Source organism: Sciurus carolinensis, chromosome 7 (assembly GCF_902686445.1).
Source record: "Sciurus carolinensis chromosome 7, mSciCar1.2, whole genome shotgun sequence".
NCBI lineage: Eukaryota > Metazoa > Chordata > Mammalia > Rodentia > Sciuridae > Sciurus > Sciurus carolinensis.
Genome location: NC_062219.1, coordinates 54,428,314 through 54,454,290, shown reverse-complemented (window position 1 = coordinate 54,454,290; position 25,977 = coordinate 54,428,314). Strand labels below are relative to the sequence as shown.

General features: G+C 34.8%; 2 protein-coding genes across 5 annotated transcripts in view; one reads left to right on the top strand and one right to left on the bottom strand.

Moving 5' to 3' along the window:
* The window catches only part of Sesn1 (sestrin 1), a 96,125-nt gene that overhangs the window by 9,518 nt on the left and 60,630 nt on the right, over positions 1–25,977 (bottom strand). For 2 of the 4 annotated variants that reach the window (XM_047557891.1, XM_047557894.1), the window contains exons 2-5: positions 6,307–6,372; positions 5,353–5,553; positions 4,546–4,728; positions 1,777–2,019 (exon numbers count right to left, since the gene is read on the bottom strand). In XM_047557891.1, the coding sequence (XP_047413847.1) occupies positions 1,777–2,019; positions 4,546–4,728; positions 5,353–5,553; positions 6,307–6,372 (693 nt within the window). Of the gene's footprint in view, positions 1–1,776; positions 2,020–4,545; positions 4,729–5,352; positions 5,554–6,306; positions 6,373–14,033; positions 14,221–25,977 lie in introns of those variants that run through there. The other 2 variants (XM_047557892.1, XM_047557893.1) reach the window with 2 other exon arrangements.
* Cep57l1 (centrosomal protein 57 like 1) overlaps positions 14,346–25,977 on the top strand; it is a 136,199-nt gene continuing 124,567 nt past the window's right edge. The window contains exon 1 of the mRNA XM_047557899.1: positions 14,346–14,470. The gene's annotated coding sequence lies outside the window, so the exon portion shown is untranslated. The remainder of the gene's footprint in view (positions 14,471–25,977) is intronic.

Below are 25,977 nucleotides of genomic sequence, written 5' to 3'. Positions count from 1 at the left end.
TACTGGGACTGAACCTAAGGGTGCTTTACCACTGAGCTACATGCCCAGACCTTTTTACTTTTTGAGACAGGATCTTGCTAAATTGCTGAAGTTGTCCTTGAACTTGTGATTCTCCTGCCTCAGCCCCTGGAGTCACTGGAATTACAGATGTGTGCCACTAGGCCTCTTGACAATTGTATTTGTCAAGAGGGAAAGGAATCAAAGTCTGTTTCTTTGGCTCCTTAACTAATTTGTTAAAGTTTTTAGTGGTAAAAAACAATAAAAATTATGGCATTCACTTTAATATTAAAATGTTAATAATGTATAAGGAACTTCTTTTTACTTGCTTTTTACTATTTGTATCTGAAGAGCTGAGTCAGATATCTCAAATGCACTTGAAGAACAAGCTATATTGGGCTCACTGTCAAGTGCCATCAGTATGAGCTATTATATGCCTTTTTAAAGGATCCACGTTAAAACCTGGGAATAGGGAATTTATCTATGAGAGAAATAAAATCTTGTTTTTTCACTTTAACCTATTATGTCTTTTAATAGAAAGATAATTAGAAATAATAGTCATTTTTCTGTAGCCTTGTACTAAATTATTGACCTGGAAGGACAAGAATCAACTCCAAGCATCCTACAAACTGATATACTCTCTTTTGGATCCTCTTATAACTTCTAAGTTTTGATAAATAATCAGTGGCCATATATAGACCTATAGCATGAATTCAGGTAGTTCAACAGAGGGTGAAACTGATCATCTCGGTCTTTTTCAGAATAGTACTGTGATCAACCTTAGGAAAATTATATTCCTTCATGTGTTAATTTCACTATGATAAATGCCAAGTACTCTACTAGCTATTTTACTTCTTTAGAGATATTTCATCTAAACCTCACATTAACTTTGTTTTACCTTTATTTAAACATGAAAGAACTGAGGCTCACAGAATTTTGGAAATTTGCCCAAAGTCAAATATATAAGTCAAAGGCAGTTCAACCTACCTAAATCTCTTTTAAAAGAATAATACAACTGAGAAAATGTGTGTAGTGTGTTCAGATAACTGTGATGGTTCTTCAGTGAGTTTTCTTTTGAAGCATGAAATAAACCCTTGCTTTTTCATTATAGTAAAAGAATGCAGAGGGAATTTTGACCAATTGTATATAAGAATTAAAATTTACTTATAGAAAACTCAACTTATTCTGATGTGTTTCAAAGGAATAAGAAAACAAAATACATGACAGAAGGAAAAGAGGTAGCATTTTAACAAATTTATATTCACCTGATACCACCTTCTGTAACTGTGCAAAGCTAAACATGAAAAGGAATTTTAAGGGGAGAAATTTTCAAATCAAAGCTGACTAAATCTTCTAAAAGATGAACAATTTTAAAAAGCCAGCTGGCTTCTCGTACAGAAAAGGGAAGAAGAGGATGTGATTGGCACCAGCAAGTCTCCATCCCAGGCCACGCTATGTTCAGCCTCCCTTCATCTCACTGTTGTAGCCATTCAAGATTAGCTGGCCCTGGAGGGGTAAAAGCTGTTGGCTCCTGACACTAAAATTATTTGAGTGTAATCTCCTAGAGGTGTTTAGTTTTGACATACCCCTTAGAACCTTGACTAGTGATGGACATTTGAAGGTAGTAAATAAATTCATGCTTACTCAATGAATAAGTATAGGGGTTCTAATTTCTCTATGGACTTAGGAGGGTGGATTTTTCCCAAGGAACCAAATAAAAACAACAGCAATTATAATGATTAGTATTATTAAATCTCATAACAAATAATAGACACTTACTGAAATATTTCCTGCTGAGTTGACCTGCATTTCATCCACATTGTGATTGCCATTTGTAATGTCACAGATACAATAGTTACTAACAGAAGGAGGTCTGAACGTGTGGCCACCATCACAATGAATTTCTGGACTGATTCCACAGCCAAATGTGAATGAAGCAAGAGAATGATAGTGTGTGAGAAGAACTACTGCATGTACCAGTTCCGCAAGAGACCAGCTGTGCTCTTCAGCTTTTAAAAGCCCCTTGGGGAAAGAGAAGAGAGAACATCTTTTTATACCTGGGTGTGGTACTGGTGAAAATACATAGTTCATCTTAGAATTTAATCTATTGAAAACAGGATTACACAAAACCTAATGTAAAATAATTCAAAACATGTAAAAGCCATGATTTGCTAATTTTTATGAAAATGTATTCATGAATAGAGCTTAACATATCTTTTAATGACATGTTCATCTCTATTTTGATTTTTTGAAATACTGATTTAAAAAGGTAATAGAATACATTTTGCTTAAAAGTAGTTGCTGTATTTCCTCTTTACATTTTTAGTTGTAGATGGACATAATATCTTTATTTTTATGTCTTACTGAGGTAGAACCTCATGCATGCTCCACAAGCACTCTAGCACTGAGCTACAATCCAAGCCCAAATTGCTGTTTTTCAAGTGTAGGATTATGAATGAATTACTGTGTTTTTACTTCAAACGTAATAAATCTGAGTTTAGAGTGGAAGCCACTGTGTGAATGTGTTTTGTTTATCATCAGGCCTTCTCAACGAATTTTTAAGATAGCAGCTTGAACAACTAGATTCTCAATATTCCTAATCATCAAATTATATTTATTTATTTACTTACTTGTTTATAGTACATAGGACTGAATCCAGGGGTGCTTTACCATTGAGCCACATCTCCAACCTTTTAATTTTTTTAAATTTTTATTACTTTTAAAATTTTTGCTCTTTTTAGTTATATATAACATGAGTATAATTTGACTTATTTATTCAAATATGGAGTACATAGTATTCTAATTAGGACCCCAGTCTTGTGGTTGTACATGATGTGAGATTCACTGTGGTGTATTCATATGGTACATAGGAAAGTTATATAAGAATCATTCCACTGTCTTTCCTATTCCTTTCCCCACTCCCTTCCCTTCATTCCCCTTTTTTAATCTATTAAACTTCTATTCTTTCCCTCCCCACCTTGTTGTGTGTTAGCATCCACATTTGAGAGAGAACATTCAACTTTTGGTTTCTTGGGATTGGCTTAGTTTAGCATAAGAGTCTTCAGATCCATCCATTTTCTGGAAAATGTCATAAAGTTACTTTTTTATGAGTAATATTACATTGCGTATATATGCCACACTTTTATCCATTCATCTGTTGTAGGGCACCTAGGTTGGTTCCACAGCTTAGCTATTGAGAATTGAATTGCTATAAACATTGACGTGACTGCATCACTGTAGTATGCTGTTTTTGGGTCAAAAGGTGGTTCCATTCCACGTTTTCTGAGGCATCTCCATACTGCTTTCCAGGGTGGTTGCAGCAATTTGCTGTCCCACCAGCAATGTATGAGTGAACCCTTCCCCCCACATCCTTGCCAACATTTATTACTATTTGTGTTCCTGATTGTTGACATTCTAATTGGAGTGAGATGAAATCTCAGTGTAGTTTTAAATTGTATTTCTCTAATTGCTAGAATTGTTGAATATTTTTTCATCTATTTGTTGACCATTCGTATTTCTTCTTCTGTGAAGTATCTGTTCAGTTCCTTTGCCCATTTATTAACTGGGTTATTTGGGTTTTTTTGAAATTAAGTTGTTTTGCTTTCTTTATATCCTTTTTATTTTTTTGAGATAAGGTCCTCCAAAATTTCCCCGACTGGTTTTGAACTTGTGATACTCTGACCTTAGCCTCCTGAGTAGCTGGAATTAGAGGCATGCACTGTTATGCCCAGTTCATATGTGAAACATTTTGATGACATACAGATATCTTCCAGTTTTCAGTAACTCCTACTCTATCAAAAGATTAAAATTCTTTTTTTTTTTTGTGCAGTGCTGGGGATGGAACCCAGGGACTTGTGCTTGCAACGCAAGCACTCTACCGACTGAGCTATCTCCTCAGCCTGCAAAAGATTAAAATTTTTAATTATGTCAAGAGGAAGGAGAGAGTGATGAAAAGCAGCAGCACAGGGCAGTGATTGTTATTCTGTATTATATAGTAACAGTATCATAACATTATCCATTTGTGAAAATCCATGGAACTGTTCAACACAAAGGGTGAACACTAGACTAGTGTGAACTATGGATTTTAGCTAATAACAATGTATCAACATTGATTCTTCAGTCACAAAAAAAATGCACCACACACTGGGTATGGTGACTCATGCCTATAATTCCAGTGGCTAGGGGAGGCTGAGGTAGGAGGGTTGCAAGTTCAAAGCCAGCCTCAGCAACTTAGCAAGACCCTAAGCAATTTAGTAAGACCTTGCCTCAAAAGAAAATGTTTTTAAAAAGGCTGGGGGTGTGTTAAGTTTCCCTGGGTTCAATCCCCAGTACCAACAAACAAATTAATAAAATGTATCACACAAATCCTAGATGTTAATAACAGGAGAAAAATGTGTGTCTGTGGGAGGGGGTTACGGGGGTAGAAAATGAGAACTCTCTGCAGTTCCTGTGCAATTTTTCTGTGAACCTAAAACTGCTCTAAAATACAGAATCTTAAAAAAAAAAAAAATGTAAATGATGATCAAGATTTATTACTTCACTACATACCTCAATGTGTTCTTTGGTAATAAGCCAAGGTCTGTGGGCTAATACTTTGTTGAGTTCTCCCAAATTCTGTAGTTTTTGAGGAGCATTTTCTAAACCATTGAGCCACTTGGGGTCTCCACCAACATGAAGGAAATCATTTACATGCAGGTTCACTAAGTAGGAGCACTGATGTCTTGCTGCAGCCTTTAGAGAAAATGAAAAGATGCTCTAATTACAAATGTTAAAACCCTGAACTGGTACAAATCTGTTTTCCTTAGAATGTACAAAATAGCTAATTTAAGTTTTTGATTAGTATGGTTTTAAACTTTCCATGAACTAGAAAAGTTTTCATATAAACATTTAAAAATTTCAGATGAGCCATATAAAACACAGGAATATTCCAAGAACAAAATATCTGATTAAAAATATCGGAATTGTAGAGATTTTACCTACATATCAACTTTTAGAACCTCAAATTAAAAAGAAACTTCAATTAAGTTGTTAACCATAAAATGATGTAATATTATTTACAAACTGAACAGGATTAGCACCACTTATGTCAATAAGAACTATTTATAATAATAAAATAGATCTTGTGTTCTATTTTATTCTTTAAGCCAGAATGGCTCTCAATATTGTATAAATAAATGATATAATTTGTGTTATACTTGAGACCATGCTTATTTAAAAACAGGCACAGCAGAAACTAACAGGAATCCTATAACAAGTCAGAATATAAGTATTTATCCCTGTGTTTAAAGCAAAAACTATCTCATAAAGAGATTAATAAAGCAGGCAGAAAAGTTTTTTCACTGAATTTTTACAAACCATAATTCCAATGTAGTGCCGGTAATGTAGGGGTAATGGCCCATCCATTTGCAGTAGATAGTGTTGAGTTTTTAAGAAACTTTCTAAATATTGTGGATGGAAAACCATCACTAATGTAATGTTATCCAAACGACCCAAAGCAGCAAAAGAATCTGCAAATAAAGCATGCATTTGTGCGTCTTCACTCCCCACTTGGAGAATCTGTATAAATGAGAAGAATACTATGGTTATATAAATTGTAAATTTGGTGTTAAAAATTTGGTTTAAGGGGGATTAAGAATTTAAACTCAATTGGTAGCAAAACAGAAGAATAAACAGTAACATTATACAGTAGGGGATAAACAACAAAAGCTGAACATTAAAGGCCATCTAGATCGGCTGCTTGATCAGACTTGGCCAGGATCCACACTAAGAAACAGATTTGGATTATCAAAGTTGCAGACCTCACAAATACACACTAAAGTCCTTCCTTACAATACCACCTACTCTCACTCAATTTAAGGAGAACTACAATTAACTAACAGCAAACAATTCTTAAATGAAAATTAAAACATAGATGTTTTTACATATATAGAATTAAAGACCCAATCTAGTAGTCATACCAGCCTGTGGAGATGGTCAGGACCAAGTAACTTAGTTTATGGGTAAACCTAGGCAAGATCTAAAAATAAGCAGGTGAAGTATTATTAGTAAAAAAAAAAAAACAACTCAAAAAAGCAGTCTTGGCTTTGCTTGATTAAATATGGGTGTTAAAAAAGCATCATGATATACTAGAAACTGGTACAACTACATCAGCTTTCTAATCCCATAGATTCACTGCCAAAGCATGATTAACTGTTATCAATGCTGTCCAAAACATGTTGTTGACCAATAGTTGTTCAGATGCCAAGATGTGGGTCATAAAAAGTTCCTTAAAAGCATACAATTCACTACTTATATTCACAAACAACACACCTCCTTTTCTGGGATGAATCTGCTTGGTCCGTGTCCTAGTGGTCGAGGAATTCTAATTCCAAGTTCCTAGAAAAGAAAATTACACCACCTCAGGCTTCCAGCAGTAAACAACATGAACTGAGGATACGGGAATGGGAGGGAAAACAACCAGTTGAACAGAGACAGGCTTGTTGTGGTGGTTTGTTTTCACGTCTATATATACATGTACCAACTCTTCTGTTTGCATCACATAGCTAGCAACAACCTATAATACGACTCTGACTAAAAACAATAAAACCTGTTTCACTAAAACCAGAGTTTTGCATAAAGTACTTGGCAGAAAGTCTAGAACAGAAAGTTCAGCACATAGCAGCCAACCCTGTGGGCTGACAGTGATACAAAATAAGACCAATGTGTTTATACATCCAAAACTCAACAAAAATGTCAATCCCTGTGCATCTTGTCAGGAAATGCAAAAGTAATACCTTTCGATGTCTTAAACAGGAAAAAGTGTAATCATTAGTCTATAACAAAACTTCACAATAAGGATAGAAATATAAGAAATAAAAACCAGTTAGTTAAATTAGCAAAAGAGGCATGTTTTCCATGTGGTTGAATAAAACAATTTTAGAGAAATTTGTTTCTAAGTTTGCTTTAAATTGCTTTTTATTTATAGGATGCCATCAACTTCACTTGTAGAAAAGCTCAAGTTATCAGAAATAAATGTCTTCTACCTTTTGTCATAGTCCATCTAGAATTTTATACTTTCTATTGACAGTGATGAGTGACTACAAAAACTGGCAAACTACTATTAGGACTTCCTTTATTTTTCCAAGTACGGTGTACTTACAGAAATAAAATGATAAAACTTTTCTTCTTTTTTTGGTGGGGGAAAAGTCTATGTTTTATCAAACTAGTATCATTAAAAAATGTTTTAGAGTTTATACAACTAAATATTAACCCCTGCTTATAGAATTACCAATATTATTTCTACATTCTCCTTACTGCTTCCAAAGATTCATGATATAAACCAAATACTTTCTTCTGATTATTATTATTATTATTTTCAGTACTGGGTATTGAACCTAGGGCTTTGTGCATGCTAAGGCAAGTACTCTACCATTGAGTTACATCCCCAGTCCTTTATTTTGTTTTCCTTTGGGACAAGGTCTCTATAAGTTGCCTAGGCTGACATCAAACTTGGGATCTTCCTGCAGCCTCCCAAGGAGCTGGGATTATAGGTGTAAGCTTCCAGGTCCAGTGAGATACTTTCATCTTAAAAAAAAATGGGAGGGGGCAGAGAGAGGACATGTGCCAGCAATTCAAGAAATATGGTCTAAGTGAATAAGAATCTTTTGAGCAGAGTGGACTTTTTTAAAAATTAAGTAGGCAGGACAAAATTTAAGAGAATATTATGAGAAATCAAGATTTAGATTCAAAGTAGGCTATCTTGGCCAATGGAATCTATAAAATACTATATAAATCACATCTTATACTGGAGGTAAATGGTTTCTTATCCTGGTTTTTTAACACTTAAACTAAAGACAGTATATAGGGCTGGAGATAAAGCTCAGTTGGTAGAGTGCTTGCCTTGCAAGCACAAGGTCCTGGGTTCAATCCCCAGCACCGGAAAAAAAAAAAAAAAATTATATAAAAAAAGTATATAATATAATACCATCTGACAGAGGAGACATTAATTCACTAGTCTGGCCAGGTATGTGTCTCAGTTTTAATATTCTAAAATAACTGCCAGAAATAAACCCATAATCCTATTATTCAATATATCATCCTGACAAAATGATGACTCTACTAGCCTTTTTAAGCTAAATCTCTGATCCAACTATATACGTTTTAAACAAAATTTAGTGGGTAAGACTATAAGGCTAAAATCAACATTTAACCCTTCTCATTTGATTAATCTTTAAATATTATCTTATATGAACAAAAAAGAATTTTAGGGAAATGACTAAGTGTTATTATTCATTTTATAACTAAGAGATACTATACTTGGGATGGTAGTATATGAAAAGGTGTCATTTCAAAAAGGGGAGAAATGGATTATTTTCAAAATAATATTGGGACAACTGGATAGTCTCTCAGAAAAAAAGTGAAGTTGATATCCTAAAATCATATTTTTCTCACAATATATCAGAGTTAAATGTGAAAACACAAACAAAAAATCATCACAGTATTAGAAGAAAACAGTGGAACAGGGCCTAATAATGCCACAAAACCCATAAGTCATAAAATAAAAGTGTAATGACATATGAACAATGAAATTGACCAAATTATGTTATGTGCATGTATGAATAAAACAAAATGAATCCTCCTATTTTGTACAATTATAATGTATCAATAAAAAATTCACTGGCATAAAGTTTTCACATGCAAAAATATATATTAATATATTAAGACAAGGTCAAACATGAACAGAAAGCAGGATATTTGTAAGTCATATAGCAAAGGGCTAAAACAATTTTTTTGGACTGCTAATTGAACCCAGGGGTGCTCTACCACTGAGCTATATTCCTAGTCCTTTTTTTTTTTTTTAATTTTGCTGAGGCTGACTTCAAACTTGTGATCCTCCTGCCTTAGCCTCCTAAATAACTGGGATTACAGGTGGGTGCCACCATGACCGGCTAAATATATATATATATATATTTTGTAACACATAAAGACTCCTACAAATCAATTTAAAAAAACTCCAAAAATCTTACAGGAAATGAGTAAAGAACATCAACAGTTCAAAGAAAAGAAAAATGGCTGAAAAACTGGTAAACACACACAACAAACCTGTAAATAGGAAGTACCATTTTTCTTCAAAAAGATTACTTATAATCAAAAAGTCATAATAGGTTATGTTTGACAGGGGATGGAGAAGCAATCATTTAGTGCTCATATATTACTGATAGGAATGTTTTGAAGTATGAGGGGGAAATGTCAGAGTACAAGGTGTATATAAATTACTGCAACCTCTAGGGAAGGCAATTTGCAATACTGATCAAAATTACAAAGTCACATACACTTTAAATGAATGACTATTCTAAGTGTTGACCTACGGATATACTCACATTTATGAAATGTCACATATAAAATGATAATCACTGAAACATTATTTCTAATAGTATAGGACTGAAAACAAGTGTTCATCAATAGAGAACTGTTTCAATCAAGTTCAGTATGACCAATAGAATTAGTGGGCAGTACTTACAAAGAATGAAGCAGTTCTATTAGGTTGACTTTAAAAGATCTTAAGACATATATATTTTGGGCATGGTAAGCAAAGGGCATAATATGTATACCTTACTATTTGTAAAGAGAAAAAAGCCTCAGTAATTCCATTTTTAGAACTTTATCCTACAAAATACATTTTCAGCCATGTGGGTGGTATTTCTTTTTAATGATACCAAATTGATATCACATGGGCATCAAAACAGAGGTTAAATTATATTACTATGGTCTTGTTTCCATATTAACATATACTGTACATATGAAACTATTATAAAACAATTATTTCACAATTCCAAGAAGATGGCTATGAGTGTTTCAAAAATGAGTTATTTTCTTACAGGTATGGCTAAGTGTCTTTTTCAGTGGTCACAATTTTTGAGCCTTTACAAGTCAGTCCATTCCTTTAGCCAAATTTAGTAGCCCAGTTGATACCACTGCCTCCCTTTTTTCTTTAGCCTTCAGTGGTCAAGCCCGCCTAGCCTGATTTCTTTAGAAATGACATTCTTTCTGTGTGTTTTAAATAGGATGTTAAGAAAAAGCAAATACTCTTTGGGATGGATTATATACAATTATACAATACCTCTTGGTATTGTGATAATACTCATTCTTTGATGAGATACCAGCCTGGCAAGGAGCATGTAAATTATGATTAAGGCCTGGAAGGGGTATTTAGTATTCTAAAATCTTCATTTAAAAAAAATCTATCAATGTCTTAGAGCTTTTTTTTATCAGTCTGTGAGACAGGTACTATTATCATCTCCATTTTGCACAGCTAAATGATAGCAGAAAGTCAAATTCAGTCCAGAGCCAGTATAATGAAGAGTGGAGATGAATGCTGAATCTAGGAAGTCTGACTCTAGAGTTGGCACCTTCAATTATTACTCTTTTGAGTCTCAGAGTTTTTGATACTTTGCAGATCCCTTTAGATACCTCTTTTTTTTTTTTTTTTTTTTTTTGCGGGGGTGGGTATCAGAGTTTGATCTCAGGGTCAGTTAACCACTGAGTCACATCCCCAATCCTATTTTGTATTTTATTAAGAGACAAGGTCTCACTGAGTTGCTTAGCACCTTGCTTTTGCAGAGACTGGCTTTGAACTCAAGATCCTCCAGCCTCAGTCTCTTACTGTTCTTAGTTTCTAAAAGATTAAAAGTTTTGATATTCTGGAAAATTCACATTTGAAACTTTTGTCCTGTGGCAAAATAGTTACACACTATTTTCTAGCAGGTGTTTTAACAAAAAAGCACTGCAGTTGATCATATGCCAAACTAAATGCATTTTGTTACTTCCTATTTAGATTACTTCAATTATTTCTCCATCTTTTGTTGTTTTGTTTTTTCCATTTTAAAATTGGTACATTATACTTGTACATATTGGTGGGATTATTTCTCCATCTGTAGCTGTGAGAAACTGACTCTAAGCAAATTTTGGTCAATCCAGATTCTAGAAGGCAGAACTGCCAACAGCAAATGGCCTTGCTGAAAAGCAGATGTAGATGCTAATTACAGCACAAGCCTCACAGATTCTCTGTGAAGGTGTGGTTGGAAAAACATAAGAACTGAAAGTCCCTTCCCCTCAACAATGCTATAATCATCTCTGAAAGAAGTGGCAACAGCTTTACCATCACACTATTGCTCCAAACCTATTTCCTCATCAGTGTGTAATACTAACACATTAATTTTTAGAGTATGAAAATTCTTACTGCCTTGTTGATAGTACCACAGAAAATCTATGTGTGTACTGTATTGCTCTATGAATCAGTGTTTGTGGACTAAAAGTACAGTTCTAATCAGGTGTTTCAAATTTGTTAAAGATACATTTGCGAATCTATATCAATATCCATAAGTGAAAGAATGATTGATTTGCTATGAATGCAAAATAAAAAAAGTTGTTGGCTTATGGTAGGAAACTTGAAAAAAAGAGTTGAAAAGTAAAATAAGCAAATGATTTTATTTTTCTTTCTGCACTTGCTGTATTTTTTTTCAAATCATACCTAGATATTTTAGAATATAACTGAAAACAATATCAATGTTAATCTCACTTTAAAATTTAAAAAGCAGGTAAGTGGTTTGGGTTTGGTTTTTTTGTTGTTGCTATTTGTTCTTTTTTTTAATTTTTAATTTTTTGGTATTCTGTATTGAACCCAGGGTCACTAAACCACTGGTCCACATCCCTAGCCCTTTTTATTTTGAGACAGAGTCTGGCTAGGTGCTGGGGATTGAACCCAGGGCCTTGAGCTTGCAAGGCAAGCACTCTACCAACTGAGCTATGTCCCCAGCCCCTGAGGCTGGCTTTGAACTTATGATCCTCCTCCTCAGCCTCCTGAGTTGCTTGGATTTTAGGCGTGCAACACTGTACCCAGGCTAGTTAATTGTTTTTTGAAACACATTTTAACAAGGTAAAGATAAACTGTATAAAAAGTGAAAGTTCCAAATCCACTTACCCCTCTCTGGAAGAATTACTGCCTATAGCTGGGTGCTAGCCTTCTAACATTCAAAACATTTAAACATAAATGAAGAGCTCTAGAAGAGTTACAAAGAAATATCCCTACTACTGCAAGGCATACTAGTATTTCTTCTAAAATTGTCATTAACGTTACTTTGGTATTTAGAGGTATGGAAGCAGGGTATTGTGGCAGGCCTGTAATCCTAGCCACTCAGAAAGCTGAGGCAGGAGAACTTAAAGTTCAAGGCCAGCCTGGGTAACTTGGTGACCTTGTCGACCCCCGTCTCCCCACACACACACAAAAGGGAGGAGGAGGACCCTGGGGGTATAGCTCTGTGATACAGTGTCTCTCAGTTCAATGCCCAGTACTGCAAAATAAAACAAAGAAATATGTAGAGTCCCTCTCTTGTGAGTGTTCTATGAACCATATTTTAGAAAAATAAAAACTTACTGACTTCAAAGTATTACATATGGGCTGGGGATGGGGCTCAGTACTAGAGTACAGGCCTAGTAATACACACACACACACATTATTTCATTGGAAAACTGCTTTAGGCCTTAGGTGTGCCCTACACTTTGCTAAGTAGTATCATTTCTGGAAAATTAATTTTAATTTAAAAGCATTATGGAAGCTTGCTATTTGAAAGAATTGTGTCATTAATTCTTTCATAAAGTGACTAGTTTTGCTATAATGCACTACTTCCCAATTTAACTTCCTACATGTTGGATGTATTAAAAATGAAATAAAACTATACACAGCTTCCTGGTTTCCTGAACACAATCTCCCAAGCACTATAATCAATGTGCAAGCTAAAATGTATCTCTTTATCTTCTACTTTACATGGCTATATTTAGAAATTCTAGATCTGGGCAAGAATCAGGATTCTGCACACAAACACCACCAGAAATAACAGATCTATTCAGGCATGATGATTGGGGCTCATTTCTACTCAAAATGAAAAAAGATCTGTTACGGTCTGCAAACAGAAACTGTAAATGCTAATTCAACACTTTCATATTGTTTCTCACTTTGGTAAAGCTTCCAGAGCAACGTTATGAGATTTTTTTTAAGGTTGTTCTGGTATCTATATAATATATCCATCGATATTAAAATCTAAAAAAAATTTGGTGTTCTATACCCTTCACAAGGTTTATTTAAGTTTTCATGATATACATACTGTATTGGTAATATACAGTCCATTTGCCAAAAATAACTAACTAAATAAAATGTAATTACTAAACCTGAGCCATTTTAATAAGCAAAGCTGCAGAGAAATTATTCACACTTAGATTTCTTGAGCTAAGGCAATAATTCATACCAATTAAAAATTCTCTACCTTCTCATTACCTTTTGAATCAAAGTATTGTAAAGGTTCAAGTTTAGTTAAGATTACATTAGTAACTTTCAAATGTCCTATTTCCATCTATTGAGAAAAAAAAAATTCACAATTAAATAGCTCTTTTTGAAAGCCAACTCAGACACAACTGGGATGGTTTAATAAACAAGGGTAGACGCTGTGCATAACGTCATTGAGCTTGCAGAACATATTTATTCTAGGCAACATATTCTTTCCGCGGACTCAAACTGTATTTTTCCCTTTTTTATTTAAGTAGGAGGCAGAGGGGGTGAGGATGGCTGAATAATCTGTTTTGACAACACTAGGAGATAAAAATCCACAGGCTGTTTTACGCTAGGACTAGAGAGCTTGGTTGGATTCCTGACTTGTGGAGACTTGTACAGAAAACAACGTTATTTATGTTTTGGAGACTTCCATTTAAATGACCTCGTCAGCTGTCTCTCCCAGCTCAGCATTTTTGGCCTCGGGGTCGACTCTGGGTAGAAAAGGTCTTCCTGCCAAACACAGGCCGCTCCTCCACCTGAGCTCGGCTGGACCGCCAAGACACACTGGTCGGTACAGGGCGGCCAGCCTGTGGCTGCTACGCGGGCTCCCGCCTCCCTGGGGAGCGGTTCGGATGCTGTTAGGGTGCGAATGTGGACCACGACGCGACTCCGCACAGCACAGGCGACTCGGCCAGGTGAACCCGCCCGTCCACCCAGCCCCTCGCCCGGGTACCTCGTCCTGGACACGGCCCCCGCCGCACTGCTTGCAGCCCAGCAGCTCCGAGACTGTCAACGAGGTCGTGTACGCCTCGTTTGCTGCGGTGGCCAGGCGCATGTCGGCGCAGGGACCACTACGGACAAGCGAGGCGAGAGCAGGGCGGCCAGCCGCGGCTCTGGGCTGCAGCGATTCAGTCAGCGCGGACGTCGGGGGCGGGGCGGTGCCGACAAACAAGCTGCGCGGCCCCGCCCCACCCCACGCCTGTCACTCCTCTGCTCTGGCGGTCGCGCTCGCCAATGAGGGCCCCGGTTCCGCATAACCCCGTCCCTTCGGCGCCGATGGGCAGGCGGCGGCGGGCGACCTGACGCGGTCAGACGGAAAACAACCTGGAAGGCCAGGCTCCTGGCGATGAGCTAATTCTCAGGTCCAGAAGGAGCCGGGTGGACCCGGAGGTGAGCGTGCATTGAGGCTTGAAGGTGCCGCGCGAGCCCTCCGGCTTCAGGGAAAAAGCGAGTCTATCCTCCCGCCCCCACTTGGCTCGAGCCATGTATCTAGAGCCAACAGCAACCAACCTCTGTAGAGATCGAGCCTCACAGCTCCAGGAGGAATGAAATTCTCTTTAAATGTAAAAACTATTGAAATTTCCCTTCTTCCTTTCCGATAATTTCCAGACAACGCTGAATGGGTCACGGAATAAAGGAACAAGTATGAGACCGTGGCCTATATTCAATTTAAAGTTTATTTTTGGCAAACTGTAGAATCTATAAATATCACTCTCTTCCATAGACATTAAGCCTTGGTAGCAGACCTCTGAGTTGTCTTCTCTTCCCAAGTACTTTCTAATGCTTTCAGTGTTCTAATATTCCCTCATAAGCACCCTGGGTTTTAAAGAAAGAATCTCTCTCTCTGAAATCTGATGAGGAACTTAAGAAAATATAGGTTATGAAAGAGTACAAATAACTGACATTGTTGGATCTACAACCCATATATCCCAAGTTCTCTGTTGATAGTATTTCCTTCCTTACATAGCTTTATTAACTTCTTTTAAAAAATCAACTTGTAAATTAGATTTCTTTTTCCATATTTGCCCTTGTGTTTTCAAAAGCTTACATGCTCAGGTTAAGGAAAAAATGATGTTAGGCAGGACAGATGGAAACAAGCGGAAGACTGGGAGTGTGGCTCAGTAAGAGTGTGCAGGAGGCCCAGGGTTCCATCCCCAGCACCAACAAAACAAAAACAAACAAACAGAAAACAGAAGGAAACAGTAGCAATTAAATCAGCAAATACGGATGGACACAGAACCAGAATTCACAAATGAAAATGAGTTTCAGTCTTCGGGAGGTTACAACATCTCAGAGAAGCCTAAGTTACTCTTTCAGCTCAGAGTCACTTTAGATTAGGCAGAGGGAAGTGAAAGGAGGGGAGGGGGTATGGAGGTAGGGAGCAGAGTAGAATGAATCGGACATTATTACCCCATGTACATATATGACTACAGGACCCACTGGTACAACCAGAAGAATGAGAAGTTATACTCCATTTACATGTGATATGTCAAAGTGCATTCTACTGTCACGTATAAGTAATTAGAACAAATTTTAAAAATGGCATTTTAAAAATGGTAACTTTATCTCCTCCAGAGAAATTAGATGTTAAGTGTTCTTAACATCTTAAAATAACTAAAGTACCCACCAAAAAATTAAAAAATAAAAAAAAAAATTTTAAAAACAAAATAAAAGTACCCAAAATATTTTTTACTGGTCTAGAGGACTTTTTGAGTTCAGGTTAACAGAAAAAAAGGCTACAGAGGCTTCTTAAGCTCTTCCACTGAGCACAGGCCTCCCCACCTTGGACCCCCACCAAAAATGTATAACCAAATGTCCACTCAACCACAAACAAAACAAACCTAGTATGTCATTCAGTTTGCAGCAATATGATATGCCCTCTAAGATAAACTGGTTGTAAATGAATAACTTGGGAACATAAAAGCACCTGATGTATTGGCTTGTGAAATATATAATTTAGAAAATGAAAGAAGTACATGAAAAATGACGATTCTGGTACTGGAATAGTTGAGCTGTGATTCTGTTTTCTGTCACCTTATTTGTGACATTAAATTATTATCTATTGCAAAATGGAAAATGCTTACTTACCTTTCTATTTTCCATGAGAAGCCCAGAAAAGTACCTATTCAACTGACCCCAAAGTGGTTTAAATAATTAAATGCAGTTTAAAACTGCAAACAGCATACATATAGTAGTGTCTGATGTTTAGAACTTGATAATTATTTATTGAAAAAATATTTTAGATGTACTAAATTGAGTGAGAGGTTCCAATTAGGATTCCTTTTTCCAGAAAGTTTCAATCTAGTATTTATGTTAATGCTGCCTTATATGAAAAGAAAAATAATTTTAACACATTCTAATTCAGTGGTTTACAGAGAAACTTCAAGCCATTAAATGTCACGATTTCTTTATGGTCTTTATAAATACTGACCTAAATATTTCAAAGAGTACTAATTTCTACTTTGTTACATAGAGCAGTACTGTGAATTAGTCTATTTAACATAAAAAAAGTTGCCTCCTTATAAACCTACAGTGACCAAACATTGCAACAAATGTATTAATTGGCCTGCAAACATCATTGTGTAGATTTCACTTCTGGAAATGTTTTGTTTCAAATCATTCAATAAAAAGTTTGGTTTTTTTTCAACGATTTAATTATTGAGTAGGCCAAATGTCCTACTGAAGGTATCCAGTGGTAGACTCATGCAGGCATGCAATAAACATCTGCTAAAAAGATGAACATTGAGTGCAAGAACAGTGATTGGAAAGGACTTTTTTAAAAAAAATATATTTAATACAGGTTATCAATATAGGCCAGCAGTATTTTACAAAGTCTGCTATTTAAACAATTCATTTCAACATTTTCTTCCTTTTAGGAAGAATCCTGACATTTACTCAAAGAAGTAATAGTAATTCTGACATAGCTTATTTCCTCTAAGAATGTGTTAGTCTACTATACCTTTAGCAGGAATGCTTTCAGCCTTATTTTCCTTAAGAACAAGCTGATACACCTATATAAGCAAAGTGATGCCAAATGACTTGATTTTAGCATAGAAGTATAAAATACTTAGGGAGAAGTATAAAATACTTGGAGTGGTGGTTCAAGATAAGCTTCCTGAAGAGAGACATTTGGGATAGAACTTAGCATTAATAGAGATGACTGGATTAGAAAGTTTGGGAGGATTTGGGAGAGTCGGGACAGGTCTTAACAAAGACACAGAAGCAAGAGAGATGAGTCCTTTAGAGAAACCCAATAAAGTGAGTTCAGTAGGTCTAGAGCAGAGGGTGAGAATTATGGAAAGAATTTAGGTAAAAGATAAGCAATAAATTAGGGACCTTTTTCAAACTTCATTAAGGAATGTGAATTTCATTCTTAAGAGTATTGTGAAGTTATTGAAAGTTTTAAATAACAATGTGACATCAGAGTTGCATTTCAGCTAAGATTTAGAAAAATGTATTGGAAAGGACAAAACTGGAGGCAAGTGATCAGTTAGAACAGCTGTTGGGGCAATTTTGGCAAGGCAAGAGGGTAGTCTGAAGAATTATGGGAATGGAGAAAAGTGTAAGGGATGAAGGTGGATTTTGTCTCCGCAACAAGATAGTAAGTTCCTTGAGGGAGGTAATCATGTTTCATTGTATTCTAGTTCTTATCCTTTCAAATTCTGTTCTGTTGACCAATTGTCTTTTCTGAAACCATAGGTCTTTAAAAAATTATAATTGATTCATGAAAAGGAACAAGTATATTCTAGTAGAGAATAATTATCAGGCTAAAAGGCATAATCATGCTCTTATGGACCACATGTTAAAACTTAAAAGTTTCTCCCTAACCAAAAAAGGTACATTAAAATAATATAATTTGCACATTTATTGGATCAGTTATAATTAACAATTGGTTAGAAAACATACAATAATGGTTTTAGACTTTAAACCAAAGACCTTGTTTTAAAAAAAAAAAGGTGGGGGGAGGGGGGACTGGGTATGTAGCTCAGTGGTAAAGTACCTCTGAGTTCAATCCCTAGCACCAAAAAAAAAAAAAAAAAAAAGAGTGGGAATAAGATTTGTTAGATTTATAAGATTTAAGCAGTCTTCAAAACTCCTCTATTGTCAATTAAAATATTTCACTTGAAATAAATGCTGGTTTATAAGGCTGCTTTTGCTTATTAATTTTGTCAAAATTCCCCCCACCCTTGCTCATATCTTCCTGTTTTGATATATATAGCTTGTCTGCTAAGCACTTTTTTCCTTTTCAACATCATGTTTGGGGTACATTCAGATCCTTTTAGTACTGATCTTTAATTATATGTTGTTCTCTTTTGCTTTTACTTCTTCAATTTAATATTTAGAATCATTACTTTGAAGAAGCAAGAATGCTGATAAACATTTGGTCTTCTTGTGTCAGGGTTTTTTTGTTGCTGTCGTTATTTGTTTTAGAAGTGCATAGTGTTTGAAATTTCTACACAGAGATTCAGAAATATGGGCCATTACCCATGCTTATCAATAAGCAGTATTTCAAAAAGTGTCAGTGGTTTTAAATTAGAATTACTTCTACACTCAAAGATTCAGTGTGTTAAAGTGTGTGGTCAGGTTTTTCAGGTTAAACAAATTCCTAAAGCATGGATAATTCATTTAAGGTTATAAAACTAGTAAAATGTAGCCTGAGATTAGAATCCAGGCTGTCTGAATCCAAAGCAGAAGTTATTCTATGAGACTGCTTCTTTTAATGAATATATTTTTAAAAATTTGATGACTGTATATAAGTTTAAGTTCTTGATTTTGGAAGCAAGAAAATAAGTCAGAAAGAAAGAAAAATGTATTTCCCTTGCTTATACTCAGGGTGAGTATTCTATTTCCTCATTTTTGTTACTCTTCTCTTTGTCTATTCCCAGGTCTCTGGTGACCTCAATGCTATTCAAAGCTCCTTCACTACATGTCACATCTGAGTTTACCCAACCTTCTAGATGTTCCTCACATTATTCCCATTCCTCTTAAAATAACTGGTAGATGAAAAGAAAGCAAACTTCTTAAACTAATCCACACTGCTTACTGTGAGTGATAGTTATTTATTTAGTCTGTCTCAATAGAAGGTAAGCTGTATTAAAAATCAGAATTTTGGTTTTTGTTTATTGCTGTATTTCCAATGCTTTATGGCCTAACACATAGTGTATATATAAATGAATGAACTTCAAAAAGATGTTTCCATTTAAAAATAAAACTTTAGCTCAATTAAAAGCTCGATAACAAATTTCAAGTCCAATATTATTTTGTTAAGATTTGGGCAGTGTACAGATTTTTGGAAGCTTGGGCCACTATGTGCTCAGGTGGGCTCTGCTTGGGAAGCACCCTGTCCCAGGGTTCAGCTCTGCTAAGTAACTTCTGTTTTTCAGCATCTCTCCCCTTTTCCTCCTGGGACTCCACAGATGCTCCCAAGTTTCTTTGAACTTGTTGTTTTTGTTCTTGTTGTTGTTGTGTGCGTGTGTGCCTGCTCTCCTGCAACACCAGGATGGCAGTTATAAGTGTTCTGACAACAGCATGTATGGATCACTTGTTAAATCAGGCAGGTACATACAAGTCAGACCACTCCATGTATACATACCATTGTTTCGTGGCACAGAAACAAGGTTCATGGAACACTTTGTAACCAAGTTTATCTTTAATTATCCTCAGGGCTATCTCAGGTGAAATGATAAGAAGGAATGTCTACTGAAATAGCAAAATTAAATAGGAAGCTTTATTCAGATACATAACTTTTAGAGGCTAATTATTTTTCAGCATAATTGTTGAATTAAATAAGAAGGAATGGATTTGGAATACTGTGAAGCTCAGGGAAAGGCGAGTGTTGGTAGGAAGTTGAGAGATCTTTATCCTATATTTCTTAGGAATTACTAAAGGCTTTAAAGGAGAAGAAAATCCTGATACAAAGTCAATAAAACGTAACTGAAGATACTAAATTTATGACATATGCAAATAGAAAATACTTCTCAGACTGTATGTGTACTATATTATATAAGCTTTAAAACAATTTTTGAGGGCTGAATTTCATTTATGCCTTAAAATGTGAACATAGGAGAAAATATTTAAAATTTTTTCATAGTGCCCCTATTTGTGGTTACAAGATAAGAACTATTTAGTATGTAACCTGTAAATTTTTTTTTTTTTTTCAGTATTGGGAATTGAATCTAGGGCTGCTGTATTACTGAGCTACATTCTAGCCCTTTTTATTTTATTTTGAGGAGGTTCTCTCTAAGTTGCCAAGGCTGGACTTATATTTGTAATCCCTCTGTCTGGGCATCTGAATAGTTGAGATATAAGCATGTGCCACCCACTTGGCTAATAAACTGTAATTTTAAGTACAAGGAAGTGTCCAGTTATATTATTTTTAAATTATCTTTTCAAAAGAGATTAAAGCCAAACCTAATTATTATTAACTTATCCTGAGCCCACAGAGTTGATAGAACCAAGCTCTCAAGTTCTATTTCTTTTGTAGAATTTTAGCCACAGTTAAATGCATATTAACGATCCATTAGTTTAATCATGACTGAATTTTAAATGCTTTATTCATACTAACAATAATTTTGATTTAATGAAACAAAATACTAATGATAACATTCTAAAAATTTAAAACCAAATTGTCTTTTTTGTTTCTAGTAACTATCCTGTCATTCCTATCTATAAAACTGCCCCTTATTCCCCCCATGATTATTACTACCAATGAAATTTGGGAAATTTATGCTTTACTTGCACAGCTCAAAGAACCCCCATTCGGTTCCTTTGAGAGTATCTTTTGTTGTAGGTCTTTTAATATTTGAATCACCTTCTTTATTTACCTCCTTCTGAGATCTCTTGTTTTCCAAGAGGGTATTAAGTAATTATTTCTTAACCTGAGTTCAAAGTACAGGACCACATCTGGAGACTACTTTCATGTTGTTCAACCCCAAATATTAAACTTTCTTTTAAACGTAACCTACAAATGTATATTGACATTAAATTAATTGGAGAAGCTGGCATGTTGGCACCCACCTGTAATTCCAGCAATTTGGAAGGCTATGGCAGGATGAACAAAAGTTTGAGGCCAGCCTGGGCAACTTAGTGAGAACCTGTCTCAAGATTAAAAAAAGAGTTGGGGATATAGCTCAGTAGTAGAGAGTCCCCAGGTTCAATTCCCAGAACTGTAAAAAATAAAATAAATGAAATTTAAAAATTAATTAGAGAGTGCTCTAATATGTTGCCACCAAGAATTCAGTTACTGGACTAAAGCTGCTTCTGTCATCTATGTGAGAACTTACTTGAACATTTTTGCCAATGTGTCAGTGATTAGAACAGGTGTAGATATATAGATGACCTCTTCTAGTCTGGTTTAAAAAGTTATACCTGTTTACATCTCTTGAGCAAAACCACAGTAGTGAGTCAATAGTGAATGAACTAAAAGAGCAGGTGGGTGCTTTACTTTGAAAATTTGAAGAGAAGCTCAGGCACCTTTGCCAGGTACACGCTCCTGAAAGGGTATCATAGTCTATCTTGTAATGTCAAAAGAATGGATTTTATATCCCATGATGATTCTTTAGTTTTAGTGCATATTGTAAATTTTGGTGATTCTTGTTTTAACTTTTACATCTAAGAGAGAATGGAAGTAGTTGTCTGAAATCAATAATTATTTTAACACTTTTGTTCAAGCTTCTGAATCAATTTAACTAAGGAGTGTTTTAAAAATACAAGGGGAAATATTTTAAAAAGTTTTCAGGGGTTAGAAGTATAGAGAGCTTGCCACTAGCATGCACAAAGTCCTGGGTTTGATTCCCAGCACTGAAAGAAACAAAACAAAAAGTTTTCATTCAAAACTACTTATTTGTATGAATCTAATTTTCTTGATATTACAAATAAAATACAGGAATACTGCAACTACTTCCATAACCTCTTAATTTCAAATTTATTTAAAACATAAATTAGCCTCATTGTCCTGATTTGATAACTAAACATTATCTGAACTTAAAGTGTTAATAAAACACCAATTTTAGATAGTATATATGTCAGAATTCTGTAATATTATTTGATTAAAAACTTTGTTAAGTTTGTGTATGTGTGTGTGTGTGTGTTCATGTGTGTGTGTGTTACTGGGGAGTGAACCCACTCTACCACTGAAATAGATCCCTGGCCCACTTTTAAATTTTATTTTGGGACAGGGTCTCACTAAGTTGCTCAGACTGGCCTTGAGTTGTAAACCTCCTGCCTTAGCCTTCTGAGTCACTGGGATTATAAGCGTATGTCATCATGCTGGGCTGTATGCTAACAATTTTTAAATGTATTTGAATATCATTGATATACACACATACAACATCTCATGCACTGTACCCTAAAACTCACAGCAGGTTTGGAGGATCCAAGATACTCTGTAGCTCTCTATATTACTCAACCATCACTTGAACTGGGCTTTAAGGTTCCAAGAATGAATGCTCCAAGGATTTCTATTGGTTTCAGCAGAGTGCTGGGGGGAAATTTAGTTTAGATTCTTATTCCCATCCATGCAAATAGAACCCCAAGGAGAAAAGGTACTGGGAACCACAACAGTACTACTAAAGTACAAACCAAATTCACCTTCCAACAGAACTTTCATCTATCCTGTTCTAGATCTGTACTATAACTGAGAGGATTATCAATATTTCTATTCCTTCTTGAAAAAAAAAATGAATAAAGCCAATCTTATCCTTCAGAAAAAATGTCTTTATCTTAAATCATAAATATTTGACCTAATAACTATTGCCTTATATTTCACATTACATTTAGACTGAAAAAAAATTTTAACTGAAGTACTTTGAATTTGTGCTAATTAATAAGGATATTATTGATGTCCAGATAATCTTTAGTGTTTATAATAGGCAGGCTTTTTAAAAAATGAATTTGCTGAGTACTATTTAGAACTTGCTTTAGTCTAAGTTCAACTTTCAAATATTAAACCAGACTTTTAAAATTAAACAATAGTACTTTAATGTGTGTACCAAAAACATACAACTAAAACTTTAAAATGTTAAAATATTATACATTAGGTTTATGAATAGGTAAGTTAAAAAAATAAACTTCAAAAGATGTCAGGAAAAATACGTGGATCATAGAAAAGAGCAAAGCAGAGTCAAAAGTAGCAGGATGCAGTTCAAATAGGTCACCCTCAACTTTTAACTTTCCCTAAGAACAAAAAAAAAACAAGCTTAGCAACAGTGTTCAGCCAATCACAAAGTAGACAAACAAGTAAGGACTCAGCCACTCCAGATACCAATAAGGTCCAACCCTCAATTTTTTTTTTTTTTTAATTATATAGTGTCAGAGCAGAACACAACAAGTTATAAAACAGGACATCCTGTCCCAGGTTAAAAGTAACTAATACAGATAAAAATCTCTTCACTAGCCTTTGACAAAACATATCTGATTTCAATAATATAGGATAATTTACTTCATCTTTATTATTCCAGATACTATATACATTAAAGTTGCCATTAAAATATACTTTAAGTAAAAATATAGAATTCTGTGGGAAATTTTCTTGCTTGCTATAGAAGAAAATAAGAAAGAATAAGAATGTCCATAAGAAAAGATTCTGGTCTTTTAAAATTCTCTAACACCCAATTTCTAAAATCTATATGGTCCCCCCATAAAATTAAATGCTACTGTCCAAATCCAAAAATATAAAACATGAGTAAAAATGACCACACACAAATACAACCTTCAAGACAGGATCAAGCAAACTGAACCTGCACAGTACAATACTATATAATTTCCCCACTTCATTTCTATCACTCGATATATATCCTACTTTGAGAGGGTTTCTTTGGATTTGGAGGGGGTTTTCAAGGAGTTTCAAAGATGTCATCATTTTAAACCTCACATTTGTTCAAATGTACAGAATGCTTTGTAATACAGAAAACACTGAAAAAAGTTAATAGTTTTCTTCATTTTGCTTTGTCTTGCCAAATTTATAAAGTATTTCAAAGCAATTTCCAATATTTTCTGTGATAATCTTCAATAACCGTCTTTAATTTTCTCTTTGAGTACTGCTTAAACCATTTGCTAGATTTAGTTCCCTAAAAAATAATTAAGTCAACTTTACTTGTTATTATTATCAATTATCTCCTAAATCCATATATACTTTAAAACAGATTTATTAATAATACTGTAGAGTGCAGTAAAAATACATGTATATTTTCCCTTGCTATTTTATTATATCCTATATACCACAAGAAGGTGGGGAAAAATTAAATAATGTTTATAATCTGGTGCTGTGGCACATGCCTGTAATCCCAGCAAATGGGGAGGCTGAAGCAGTGGTGAACAAGTTCACCACTGGTCTCAACAACCTAGTGAAGTTCTAGGCAACTTAGTAAGACTCTATCTCAAAATAAAAAGTTAAAAAGACAAGAAATGTAACTCAGTGGTATATCCCCTCTGGGTTTAATCCTCAGTACTCAAAAAAAAAAAAAAAAAAAAAAGGCTGAGAATGTAGTGGTATAGTGCCCCTTGGTTCAATTCCCAGCATTAGATTAAATAATAAAATAATATCTGGAAACTACCTTTAGGTTTTGTTTACAAGAGATATCCTAATTTCATTTGTCTCTACCCTCAGTTGTCACAGATTATTAGACTATGTTAAATCAAGAAAAAAGTTACTTTTATTATATCATTGGGTAAACAGATATTTTAAATCAAGCTCATGTTTTCTTTGGAATACTAAACCTTAATTATTTAGAACTGTATCCATTTAAATATTGCTGGAATTTTCATCAACACAAGCATACTTACATATGAACAATTGGTTAAATTTACAAACCAAAAAATTAAAAACATTCCTCTTCAAAATTTATATATATATGTTATTCTATATATAATATCTTCTTTCAAAGGGCTACTAAAATTTCACCTTCTGAACAAAAGTTTGTAAATGCTGTCATGCTGAATGAGAAATATCTTCTACCATCTACCACTTGAGTTTACCACAATCATATTGTCTCTTAATCTCCAAAATACCATCCACTATGTTTTAGATACAGTTACTAATAATATATGTGGATGTACCTATGTTGTGTTCAGTTTTCAGGTATAGACACAGTATTTAAAGTCCCTTTTGGTCTATGTTGAAAGTACATTCCGTTTCAGATGCAAGGATTTGGCAAAGTGTGTTTATGGACATTTTAATCTTGCTTTGAAATTAAAAATACCAGCACATCACATGTAAGTAGGTACTTAAAATTTATTTTCATTTTATTACAGGTTCTGCACATCAAACACTAAAAAGAAAGCAATAGATTTGAATCAGCAAAAACAAATGAGTAAAATTATCTTTCTATGAAACAAAATAACATTTTATGTAAAAGGGAAAATGAAAACAGATGAAGACAAATTAGCAAATAATAAAGTAATTTTCACAGATCTAAAACATTGAAAAAGGTAGGTATGATACACCTATAATCCCAGCTATTCAGGAAGCTGAGGCAGGAGGATCACAAGTTCGAGGTCAGCCTGTGCAACTTAGCAAGACTGTGTCTCAAAATAAAAATAGAAAGGGCTGAGGATATAGCTTAGTGGTAAAGTGCTTGCCTAGCATGTGTGAGCCTCTGGCTTTGATTCCCAGTACAGCAAGACAACCACAGTACCAGAAAACAACGAAACAAAACAAACAAAAATTATGAGAAAATATTGGAAAATACTGTGGATTTTTTTTTTAGTATCAAAACATTGTGTTACTTACTTAAAAAAATGAAAGAATTCAGAGTTTTTTTTTTTTTTTGTAGAATTTAATCCAGTGACCACATGTGTGTTCTGTCTCTTACACACACACACACACACACACACACACACACACACACACGCTCACGCCTTGCAATGTTTTCTTGTACCTAGGAAGATCAGTGATGTTA